Source organism: Eumetopias jubatus, unplaced genomic scaffold (assembly GCF_037043125.1).
Source record: "Eumetopias jubatus isolate StellerSeaLion01/CBP00866 unplaced genomic scaffold, mEumJub1_p1.0 scaffold_1, whole genome shotgun sequence".
Lineage (NCBI taxonomy): Eukaryota > Metazoa > Chordata > Mammalia > Carnivora > Otariidae > Eumetopias > Eumetopias jubatus.
This window is the reverse complement of record NW_028274807.1, coordinates 181,729,961-181,743,380: the sequence shown is the minus strand read 5'-3', so window position 1 is coordinate 181,743,380 and position 13,420 is coordinate 181,729,961. Positions and strand designations below refer to the sequence as shown.

Genomic DNA, 13,420 nt, shown 5'->3' with positions numbered 1-13,420 from the left:
TAAACACGCAAGGAGTTAAGGGAAAGTCATGCCATGTGATTATGGGACACTCTTGAGATAATGCTCAAGTAAGTGCTGAAACTCACGGGAACAAGTAGCAGGCTGCTCGGGCATCTCAGGAACCTGCTTCCAGAAGATACGGCCACCTTAGGAATGACTGAATAGAAGGGAAGATAGAGTTTTCTCCCCCTGGTATTTTTGAGACCAAAACTAAACCAGATAGCAGCTGTCAGAGGAGTTAACAATTGGATGACTAAATAAATGGTACTTGTTTAAATTCTCCAAACACAGAATTTTGCTGACTAGTTATGCTGCTTAGATAACACACGTGTGTGCAAAGATGAAAATGCAAGGATCTTAACCACAGCCTGCATTAAAGCATACATAATTGGAAACAGCCTAAGTGCTTCATAGGAGACTGGACCCCTAAATTATGAAAGTGCAAACAAAGTGGATTTTCACAGACATAAGGAGAAATCTCCAGGTAAAAACAAAGTCAGTCACCAAGCAACACATCATCCTCATTTTTCTCTGAGAAGGGAAGGGTGTCAGGGGTGGAGGGGAGGGACGAAGGCTGGGGAGAGTAAGTTCATATAATTTGAAATGTTTATAGTGAAAATATAATCTTTTGTGAAAAAATTTATTGACGTATGTTGAGCCACTTTTCACACACAAGATTAAAATTTCTGTATGCTCTGACCCCTGCTTAATGACTAATATGCACTTTTTCCTACTGCTTGTTAGTTTGTGTTTGTCTTTTCCTCCCATTTCCATGAACACAAGCACTCATGTCATACTCTTTCCAGGAAACTCCTATGTTTTTCTTTAGGATTTCCATGCAATTTCCACACCAGCTATGCTCCTGGACAAATCACCATTTATGCTACCTCCTTCCTGGGTTTCAAAAACATGTCTGGTGGTATGAAAGAAATTCTAAGCCAGATACCAAAGCAAAAAGCAAAAAAAAAAAAAAAAAAAAATGGGGATTGTCAATACTTTATTTCCTGAGTTAGGAGCAGCTACCATCAACAATCACAATTCATATAAAAAAAGGTAGGACATCTTATTACCATACTTTTGGGTTTCATGGAGCAGACTGAAGTAAATGAAATGAAGTAAAAAAAAATTGTGTAAATCAACATGATTTTGCCAGGTAATCATAATAAGCTTCCACTACTATGTCATAAAACAAATCATTTTTCTTCCTTCCTTCCTTCCTTCCTTCCTCCTTCCCTTCTTTCTTTCTTTCTTTTTCTTTCTTTCTTTCTTTCTTTCTTTCTTTCTTTCTTTCTTTCTTTCTTTCTTTCTTTCTTTCTTTCTTTCTTTCTTTCTTTCTTTCTTTCTTTCTTTTTCTTTCTTTCTTTCTTTTTCTTTCTTTCTTTCTTTTTCTTTCTTTCTCTCTCTTTCTTTCTTTCCTTCCTTCTTTCTCCCTTTCTTTTCTTTCTTTCTTTTTTTTTAAGTAAGCTATCAAAATTATAAAAGCATGTGCCTCTGAACTAAACTGTCCAACTGTCAAACACGTCACAACCCAGGGATCAAGAGTTGCATGCTCTACCAATGAGCTAGCCAGGCGCCTCAAACAAAGCATATTTCAATATCCAAAAAATAACAAAAGCTCAGAATATGGAGACATTCTTTAGGTTGATCTAGCTTTATGAAAACTTATTTGGATTCATGGAAAATCTATGACCTTAGCTTATGTTATCAGATTTGGCTTCAGACAAGGAGAACAACTTATCATGAAATTCATCATCAAATTCAGGTAGAGGGGAAAGAGCTGCTAGTTCACAGAAAGGGGCTTTCAGCAAAATTGGGAATGCTTTACTTCTCAAGCTAGGTATAGGAACACAGGTGTTACTTTTCATAACATTTTATTTATTTTAGACTGTGAATATTTCATGTGGAAAACTATTCCTATCATGGCTTTAAGAAATTACTGAGTTGAATGCCTCCATTTCCAGAGAAAGTATGTATGGAGGCCCCTAGGAATGGGTAAGTGACCTGCCCAAGCAGAGCCAGGGAACAAGTCAAGGACTCCTTACATCCTTCTCAGCAATCTCTCTGACTGCAAGCTGAATTCAGATTTCTGCACTGTTAAGATAATTCTTTCCATGAGCATTTGTTTGCATTTTATCTTCTATTCAAACGAAGGCGTGAAATTGTATAAAATTCAATTCTTGCCAGTCTCTAGGAAATGTTCATAACATGTAACAGTAAATGTTTGCCATATTTCAAATTATAAAAATCCTAAAGTATGCTGAGTTGAAAACAGCCTTAGGTATTAAAACAAAGTACCTACGTTGTCCAGCTTTAAATGGATCCAAAGGACTTTGAGGAATAAAGGAAGGTGATCCTATCTTTCATCTTCAAAAAAACAGTTCTACATAGTATCTATGGCAACTTCGTTTCCAGACTAAGACAGTAGAGAATCTTTTTCACACAATAATGTTTTGATAGGTCTGTTCTTTTTTTATTCTCTATCTGATTACCAGAATTTTTTTTTTTTTTTTAAAGGGAGGTGGGAATGCTGGATGTTTCTATGGATACATACCTCACAGCAAAGTGCAAAATGGTGGCACCTGGTTTCTTCGGCAGATCATGGTCAAGAACTCGGTGATCTAACTGTAGCCAGTTCTGCTGACCTCTGTGAGGGCAAAGCAAAGAAAAAGGATTAAACAAAAGGTCAGAGAAGGGTTCAAAACACACAATGTTGGGGAGACAGTTACTGTCATACATGGACTGTAGGCGTATAACCTGTTACAACTGGTAATGAGGTTAATTTAGCAATTACTATCAAAGTTATAAAAGCATCTGCCTCTGAACCAGACTGTTGATTTCCAAGAATTTATCAAGGTAAACTTGCACATGTGAAAAATGGCCCATGTATAAAGTCCCTTACTATAGCATTGGTTATAACAGCAAAGAGGCTCAAAACAACCTATAGAGGTCCAGCAAGGTGTTGTTTAAAAATTAATTTAAACTGAGCAATAACATACAAGGGAGCCATACAAAAGATGGAGAATATCTTTACAAACTTATTTTGAGCAATTTCCAAGACATGACGTTAAATGGAAAAACAAGGGGCATAACCGTGAGTACAGTATATAGCCATTTTAAAATTTAAACACACACACACACACGCACACACACAAAATATCTCTCAGAGGATAAACAAGAAACTGATACCACCTGGTACATTTGGAGGTAAAAAACTAGGTGAAACTTAATATATGAATCTTTAAATTCTTATTAAATGTGGTATCTGAAATATTTTAGATAGTCAAGAAGGGGAAAATTCCTGGTTTCATGAAATCAGACAGACACAAAGAACAGTAATACTGCTTTTCTAAAAAGTACGGGCTTACATATTCTCTGAGTGCTGTTTCTATATTATGGACTTCCTAATATTTGAATATGTATTTGTTTATTTACTCAAGAGCCTCAGTAAAATTCATGAATATAAACAGTTCTCCTTAAATTTTGACCTCTGAGAGATCCAAAGGAGGACACTGTGGCTTGGAATTGTTTCCAGGTCTTTTCCAAGGCCGTCCAACCAGTTGGTCCGTTTTAGACTGTATATTCCCAGAAGGCATAGACTCCATTTTGCTTGCTTATATAAAGCTTAAAAACATGGAAATGGTGGTGGGATGTCGAATTATAACAAAACCTATAATGGGCCAGAAGATATTTTCCAACCCTTTTTGGTCTTTGAATAAATAATTAAAAAAACTCAGAAATCTCTAAGCTGCATTCATTACAAGTAGATAGGAAAAGTGGACATAAACAATTACAAGAGTAATAGTAATAATCATTAATAGTAACAGCTGCTCATAATGGTAACAGCTACTCTGTGCCCACAGAGCTGGAAGTTTTTATGTATTAAGGCTGTATTTTACAACAAGCTTGCAAAAAAACTGGCAGAGCCAAGATTTGAGCCCAGGACTTGCACTACAGGACTTTGGTATATAGGAGACTAGAAAGTTGAATCAGCTTTTATAACTTTTGGCTGATCTCTGTCACTTACTAGTCTCAACACCGGAAGAAGTGTGTCTTTGCTTGTGCAGTTATAAGATGAGGCTTCCGGTATTGTCCCTAGCTTTCCTAGGAGGAATATTATAAAGATAAATAAGCTGATATAAGTGATATAAGGGGACGTTCTTAGAAACACTGCTTGTTTAAAAATATATATATAAAGATAGGGGGCTAGAAGGTAGGGGACTCTTCCACTGTATTTCATCCAGTTTAGAATCGCCGATTTAAAGGCATACGCCAATTTCAGACATGTTCAAATATGTGTCTTAAAGTACATAAAATAGTGTATAGTATCAGGTCTTAACAGTTTCTTAGGGAAAATGAGACTAATTTGGAATTGTTCTTCTTGCTTTTATATAGGAAAGATACGGCATTATTACAAGAGCACAATGTATATTTACATGAACTTGCATGGAATGATGTCCAAAAATGAATAAAACAAGTTGTATAATAACATATACTGAATAAATCAATTATATTAACTAAAGAAGTGCACTGAAAACACTATTATATATGGATGAAATTCTTACAGTTTTGGAGAGGTATAGAGCAAACTGCAACATTTGGGGTGGGGAGGTAATCAAAAGGGATTGGCTTCAATTATGATATTAAATGTTTTTTTTTTATAAAAAGACATTCGTGTATATGCACCATAAAATAATTTTTTAAAAAGGATAAATTAGAAATTAGATTTTAAAATCCATCCAGGGGTGCCTAAGCTGACTCAGTCGGAAGAGCATGTGACTCTTGATCTTGTGGTCATGAGTTAGAACCCCACATTAGGTGTAGACATTGCTAAAATAATAATAATAAACTTAAAAAAACCCATCCATAATCTCACCAACAAGATAAAATTAAAAGAACAAAAATTTGAAAATTACCCGTAATTCTATCACTGAGATATAAATAAGGTTAACATGTTGTTTTATAGTAAAATGAGATCAGAAAGCACTTATTGCTTATAACCTGCTTTTCTCAGGTTTTTCCATCAGCGAATATACTAGATCTAATCAGTATCTCAAAAAAAATACAGCTGATGCTACACAGTCACCTCTATCAATCTTGCAGCTCAACCCTAAAGCAAGATTTTTTTTGGCTTATAATCGTATCAGTCAAAGATCCCATCAGCTCACACCCAGCGAATGGGATGGTGATCAAAAGCCACCATTGTGTTGTGAAAACTGTTATTTCTTCATAAACAAAGCTTATTCAGCAAAGCCTTTCAAAACAAGGGAATTAAAAAAAAAATGATGTGGGTTTAAGGGGATGGGAACCATTTTGGTGAACTTCAGCGCTGCTGCCTCCGGAGGGCGAGACTGCCCTCTGGAGGTGAAAAACTGCCTCTGCACACAGATCACCAGGAGGTACTTTCAAGTGTAATCTCAAGGAACTCTACCCCACCCTCCAATAGGAACATGGATTTATTTTTGTTGGTCACCATCACTACTTTTCTTATGTAATGGCGCAATTCATTTTTTCCATTTCTCTTCTTGGCCTGTGTATGGGGGCATTGACAGTAGCTAGTTTCCTTGACAAAATGTCCCCCTCAGCTTTGCCTTACTCTGTTGAGAGAAGTTCACCAAAGGCAGACGGCTGATGTGGCATCTAAGTTGGAAATTCAATTCAGACAGCATCCTGGGAGGGATCCGACTCAGTGGTTTTACGGGGGGCGGGAGAAAGGGAGTGCTGAAAGAAAATACTTTCCAAAAATATTTACCAGACAAAGAAAAAGAGCTAGGCTTGTGACCAAGACATTCCAAGGAGACACCCTTAGACAGAAGCAATTTTCCAGACCTGTTCCCCAGAAAGGTGGAAATGGCCAGATCCTCCCTTCCCCCTCCCAAAGCCCAGCTCCTACTTCTTCTGAAAATAAACACAGTTACAGCCAGAAGACACCTTTCAAACTGGTCATAATTCAAAAATAGACTCTGCTGTCACTTGTAGGGGAGTACACAGAGGACAGTTTGGAGCCAGGCTTCTTGGAAAGACTATAACCATCAACCACTGTCGCCAAACGAGATAGCTGGAGGAGACGCTTGAGTGAGACATTCTTCTCCCAGTAGAGGATTTAGAAAGAAATCCCAGAGCAGAAGAGGCGGGGGCGGGGGAAGGTGGCTCAAGGCATTAAAGGAAGTCATTCATATTATTCCTTTTCTTTCTGAAGAGAAGATCTTACAGCTGAACGACTGATTTATGCACTGTTTGATTATGCTCACCTGAACTGGGAGTTTTCCCAGAAGCCATCCATGTGGCCAGGCACCCCCTTTCCAGCCCATCATGAACCTTGTAGCCTGGGGAACTTGCCACACCAGTCATAAATCATGTAATTCCCGGGCAAACATTCTACAGTCTCCCATCTATGTGGTACACAGGACCCACCTCTGGTCTTGTCCCCCTTACATCTCGCCCCACCGTCAGGCCGGGCTCCTCACCACTGGGCAAATGCACCATATTCATCTCCATGCTCACACACGGGGCCACAAAATGAGTCTTCCCTGGGATGTCATCTTCCATTCCTCTCCCTTCCACCTAAAGTCTACCTGCCCTGCCTTGTCCATTTGTAGTTATCCTCTTGAGTGAATTTCACTCTAGTCATCCTTCAGCCCCCTTCTGGACACTGAACTTATTATCGTACCAAGAGCAGCATGAGAGCTTCCTTTCAGGGTGTGCCTGTGCTATGAGCTGGGCATATCTTACCTGACTTGACAGTACATAATCCTAGCAACCTATTACATGTGTCTTATGTAGTCCTTATTATATATAAGTACCATTATTATGCCCAATGTACCAAAGAGAACACTGGAGTGTCAGAGATGTTAAGTAACTGGTCTAAAATCTCATAGCTACCACAATTCTATAATATTCACTCCCTGCTTCCCTCTGAACCCTCAACTTGCGCCACTTTCCTTCTTACTGTCTATATTCCAGTCATATTGGATCTTTTCCTTTCTCAAAAATACAAAATAAAAAACCCCAAAAGTCAAGCTCCGTCTCACCTCAAGGCTTTCGCCCTGGCTTTTGTCCGGAATGTCTCCCTCTACTTTTGCAGAACTGGGTCTTGCTTTTTATTACATGTCTCCTCCTAGAAGCCTTCCTCGTCCACCCAATCTAACACTGCCCCCCAACTTCTCTTCATCATGGCCATGATGATGTTCTTCTAAGCACTTATCATTTCAAGTAATTTCTCATTTATCCATTTGTTTACTTGTTCTGCTAGACCATACCATTGCAACAAAAGCTCCATGAAAACAAGAACCTTGTCTCTGTCATGCACAACTAAATCTCTAGGACCTAGAACAATGCCTGGCATTTGGTAAGCACTCAAGAAATATTTGTTGAATGAATAAATTAATATTCATGCTTTTTGCCTCTATTCTATGTAACCTCTCTAAATTACAGTGTTTATAACACTTACAGTTCAACCATATAGCTTTTAGGTTTCATGTCTTATATTATTTGCAATTATTGCATGCACAATCACTTTCAACCTGTGTGTGTGTGTGTTTAATCGCTAATTTACATGAACTAGCCTTGTCTTTCCAACTGAGCATGTGGTCAATGGACGTCTGCATTTCCTATTTCATCCAGCAGAGGACTGATCATATAGGGTCTCAAATAGTTGGGTGAACTGATAATTTTGTGAATCAGAGTGAGGTGGGTGATGTCTAGCGTACTTTTTGTCTAGTGTACTTCCGATTCAGGAAGCATCTTGGGTCTGGGATCAAAGTTTTCAGGTTTTTCTGTCTCCTGACAAGTGGTTGCCTGGTTTTGCCCAGCCCATATCCTGAGCCTGGGGTGGGGTGGGGTGGTGGGGGGTGGGGGAGGTCCTAGGCTTGTGGCCCACTCAGGCTAGAAATAATGAGAAGCAAGGTGTTAAAAAAAATTAACCCCTTCTTGAGATTATTTTCTGCCTGGTTAAACTAAAGAACTGAAAAAACATTTACACTGGGAGAGTTATAGAAAGAATGCTGGGCAGTTGGCCAATATATTTTGTGTCTGGAATGCATTTTCTTGAATTTTAATATTTGAAGAACTCTTTGGATATTATCCCCACAAAGGGGAAAAATTCTTCTGATAATCTACCAGGTTGCAAATAACATAGGCAAATTGGACTGTCATAACACACAAACACTAACACACACACATACACACACACACACACACAAACACACACAGAGGAAAGAACTGGTAAGACCAAACACATTTTTTTTACATGGAGTTTTAACTTCTTATGATTTTATTGTTATACACATGCTTCATCTTAGAAAGCATTTAAATCATTGAGAAATACATACCATGTCCAAGTTAGCATAAAAAATGTAAGTAGAAGAAAAAAAAGATAGTAAAGAGGTAACATGAAATGACCTAGGGAGAAGTGCAAAAATTCATTCTGTATTAAAACTATAAACATATTTTCCAGGTGGGCCATACATTTGCCTTTAAACTGTCTGGCCACCAACACCCAAAACATTAATTCTTGTTTCAATATATTAGTGAATAACGACTATTTCTATCACTGATACATAACTACAGTATAAAAAATGTGCAGATAGACTCCCAAGAATAACAACCTCATTATAACAAATTTCTAAAACATTAGGGCAATATTTTGATGTTTAAAAATGATCAGTATTCCCTTTCTTCTCCCTTTGCAATAGTCCGAGGAGAGAAATCTTGTATTAGATAATCTTTAACTAAGCAAGACATATTCTAATTCTTGGAGCATTTATGTCTTTTTCTGCAGATTGTGAATGACAGTGAGCAGGGAGTCCCCACGAAAGGTAAACAAATGAAAATGATTAAAACACTCACATGTCGTCTGTAAATGTTATTCCAAAGTACTCCTTTTCTTTCAGGTTGAAATGTGAAGCCACGAGGTCCAGCAATTCTCTTGATAAAAGTTTGGGCTGTTAAAATAAAATGTGATCAGAAGCTACAACCCTTCTCTGCCCCGAATAGTTTAGAGCAGCTATTGTTTGTTTGTTTTTAAAGTTTTTTAAGATTTTACTTATTTATTCGACAGAGAGAGACACAGCGAGAGAGGGAACACAAGCAGGCTTCCCGCCGAGCAGGGAGCCCAAGCGGGGCTCGATCCCAGGACCCTGGGATCATGACATGAGCCGAAGGCAGACGCTAAACTGACTGAGCCACCCAGGCGCCCTTATCCCTGTTTGTTTTTAAATACATCCGCCCCCCTCCCCTTGGCTGTTTATGTTAACTGACTATACATTTTCGAAGAGATTGGAAAGGGGAAGAAATTGTAATAGGAACCCCAGTGAGATCATCATTTTCATGTATTTTGCAATTCAGTCTAGTACCTTACTTTTTCCTCTAGGGATCAGTATGTTTACTAACGCAATGATACTTTGGAAAAATACTTTTATATGTAGCATGGTGCTAATGACCAAGACAAAGAATATCAAACATCTCACCTCCTGGATTGTAGGAATAACTTTGTTTGGTGAGGGCCAGCTGAAGGGTTTGAAGACCCAAGGCTGTGGGGTCACAGGTAAAACTACTACTCTACTTCTGGTTACCATTTACTGTGCTGAATTCCTTCTAACCATTGTCTCATTTCATCCTTATAATGAGCCTATGAGCTAGGGGTTCTTATTGCCATTTTTTTTAAAGATTTTATTTATTTATTTGAGAGAGAGAGAATGAGAGAGAGAGAGAGAGCACATGAGAGGGGGGAGGGTCAGAGGGAGAAGCAGACTCCCTGTTGAGCAGGGAGCCTGATGCGGGACTCGATCCTAAGACTCCAGGATCATGACCTGAGCGGAAAGCAGTCGCTTAACCAACTGAGCCACCCAGGCGCCCTCTTATTGCCATTTTAGAGATGAGGGGACCAAAGTTAAAAGAAACTAAATGCCTGGCTTGATGTTCCAGTCAATAAGGGCAGGGAATTGAACCCAGTTCTGTCTGATTCCAAAGCCTAAGCCTTTCATTTCTCTCTAGAACTAGAGTGATTTTACCCATTGTATAGATGATCGTCACCAGTGTTTACTAAGCACTTAGAAGGATCTAATCTATGAGCTTTTGAGAAGCACCGGATGGGTGGCAAGGAGCATGGTTTGGAATCAGGGGGAACATCCAGAGTGACAGTGGACACCTGATTTACAGGGACTCAGGAAGGAAAGGGGGATATGCAGGAGGGCATTTGCATGGGCTCTTTTGGAACTTAGAGCCAAACAATTTAGGGCTCATTATGGTGCTTTGAGAGTTGGATGTTTGCTGTTAGGGAAGAAGGATGGTCATGATTTAAAAGAAAAGAAGAAAGAAAGAAACAGGCAGAAATCTGGTCTACTCTGGTGAAACAGTGTTGACTGTGCTATTTTCATTCTAACTGAAGCCTGTGCATAATGGGTGAGAAAGGAGCCTCAGAAGACTTTAGGTTTGGTCAAAGGAGAGAGCTCTAGCTGTAGCTACAGTTGTGGCTATCAGAGGGGATTTCCACAATTTTTAAAGGTCCTTGGTCCACAGTGTTGGGTAAATAAAGAGAAAAGGATCAACAATCAAAATACCACCACTCATACACTCCATATAGTTTACAAAAGGATTTTATTCACATATATAAACTAGCTTGATTTTAGTCATAATTCTATGAGGAACACTAAGCCTTCTCCATCCCAGTTCACAGCTGATGATGCTGGGTATTTAACTTGGACAACGTCATGTAGCAAGAAAGTGGCAGGATGCAGATTTGCAGCTCACAATAACCCTTTCAGGGAAGCATTATGGTGTCCAGCTTACCAACAAGAGGTTCAGAGAAGTAAAGTCACTTCCTGGGGGTCACACAGCTACTGAGTGTCATAACTGAGATGGGAACCCAAGGGTCTCAAATCCACGTCCCCAGACTATAACTACTCTTACACATAGACCAAGTTGTCTGACTTGGAAGCTGTTCTTTTGCCCCTCAAACAATCCCAAGTCGTTGGCACACGTAAGCGAGTAGCCTGACCACAGGCCTGGAGGCTCACAGAGGGAATCAGTACAGGCTGTCTCTGTACGGGCAACACCCACCTGAACCAGCAGCTCCAGTCTCCGATCATCCAGGAGGTGTACCTGGCAGTGCCTGCCTTCTGTCATCTGTGGGGACAAGAAAGCAAGAGTGGCATCATGGCTAGCATGGGCAAGCAGACCCTTGAACTTGATGTATAGTTTAGTTTACATGCGATGTGTTCAGGCTAAAAACGGCTTCAGTTGAGTTACTCAACAGCCTTGATCATAAACAGACTTACTCTTTGGCATTAGCTCTTGAATTCATCAATCAATGAATTAATTTGCTCTTGGATTTAAAAGAAGAAAAGAATGAAAAGCAAAGACAAGTCAATATGTTGAAAAAATTATGTCTATAATAGTGCACACAAGATTATACTATGAAAAGCTGGTTTCCTTCCCAGAGGAAACTGCTATATTTTTCATTGAATCAATATTGAATTTTTCAAATGAAAATGTCTATATTCACTGATGTATTTAAATAAATATAATACATTCATAATTATAAAGGAAAACTATGACATTAGAGTTAAAATTGAGTCTCCATCTTTGAAATGTCTGTCCTCTTTATAGAACATCACTACTGTAATTAAGAACAGTTAAGATATATAGTTAAGAACGGTACATGTCAGTATAAATTTCCAGTTATATTTCCTTTTTTACCACTTATAACTGCAATACCAGGAAATATTCTTTGTAAAATATTTATTTATTTACTTATTTTTTATTTTATTTCATTTTATTTTTTAAGTAGGCTCCACACCCAATGTGGGGCTTGAACTCATGACCCCAAGATCAAGAGTCGCATGCTCTACAGACAGAGCCAGCCAGGCCCCCCTGTAAAATATTTAAACAATGCACAGAATACAAAGAGCCCCCTTAATTAACTCATGCTCCAAATCATTTTATCTGCAGAAATCACCACTCTGTCAGTTTGAGGAGAATCAGCTCAAACTGTTTTTACAGTTTGAGATATATATGTGTACATATATATAGGTGTTCATATTTTCAGATATATATGTGTACATATTTTCAAAAAACTTCATATTAAATGGTTTGCTTTGCAATGTTATTGGACATATTGTTTTGCAAATGAAGTATTGTTAATATTTGTGTGTGTGTTTGTGTCTATATAATCATCCAGAAATTTTATATATGACTCTGTGTTTACGGGGTGTGTGTACTGTGATGCTATATGTATATACAAACACACATACATGATATATATACATATATATGTGTGTATATATATATACATACATGTATATATATATTTTTTCCCCCAACTCAAGTGGAACTAAGCTATTTCTTGGTGATCTTTCCAATGCCAACACATATAGACCAACTGCATTCTTTTTAAAGGTTCTACAGTAACAAGTAATTGTGTGGACATGTAATAGTTTAATGAGTCTCCTGCTGAGAGACACTTAGATGGCCTCCATCTAAGCAACATCATGGCGAACAATGCATACCCAACTTTGCCCATGGTTGAGGAACTTCTGGGTCACTTTGAAAAGGATGGGCAGCATTTTCTCTCTCAGCTGCTGTATCAAACTATAAGAGCTGGAAACTCAGATATATTTAAACCCAATTTAAAGAGAAAATCACTCCATTATGAAGCACCAGCTATAGACTTCTAACTGTTCCAGGTGTTTTATAGATATCGTCTCTGAGCTGCACAGTCACCATGTGGGACTGCTGATACTATCTCCAATTTAACAGATGGGGAAATTGAGGCTCAGAGTGGGATAAGCAATGTTTTCCGTGTGAAAAATACTAATTACTGCATTTACATTTTTTATTAAACTCTGCCTTAAAGGTCTGAAAACTAGCTCAGTTGGTTAGATCACGGTATTATGGAGATGTGGTCCATTGAAACCACTGAGGAAATGTGAAGAGGTAAGTGGGCAAGCTTTACCTTGTCCCATGGCTCCTGATTATGTCCTTAACTCCGCAAAGCCGAGGTGAAATACACACTTTTGGTGACGAAGAGAAAGGGAACGAACATTTATTTGTTCCAGGTACTAAGCTGGACAATGTACGTACATTATTTCATTAAAGCTCCACAAAAAATCTCTATGACAACATCCCCATTTTACAGACAATGAAACCGAGGTCCAGAGTTTAAAGTAATTTATCCAGAGTTATCTGAGCAAGAAAAAAGCCAAGTCAAGATTTAAATTAAGTTCTAACTGAACAACAAAAAAGTCATCTTTTTTTCTACTGTTCTATGGGAAGAAAGAAATAAATGCGTCAGTTCAAATCACTTTACTTCTCTTGTAAAACCCACACAAACAGACCCCAAATACATGTACTATGGTAAGACAAAATAATACTCAGAAGACCAACTGACACAACATGAGTCCATTAAGGAATATGTCAAAACTCA

At 38.4% G+C, this 13,420-nt stretch overlaps 1 protein-coding gene across 1 annotated transcript in view; it reads right to left on the bottom strand.

Annotated features, from left to right (window-relative positions):
* Positions 1-13,420, bottom strand: part of FRMD4B (FERM domain containing 4B) — a 215,988-nt gene that overhangs the window by 105,167 nt on the left and 97,401 nt on the right. The window contains exons 2-4 of the mRNA XM_088027606.1: positions 11,056-11,121; positions 8,845-8,939; positions 2,552-2,644 (exon numbers count right to left, since the gene is read on the bottom strand). Coding sequence (XP_087883732.1) covers positions 2,552-2,644; positions 8,845-8,939; positions 11,056-11,121 — 254 coding nt within the window. The remainder of the gene's footprint in view (positions 1-2,551; positions 2,645-8,844; positions 8,940-11,055; positions 11,122-13,420) is intronic.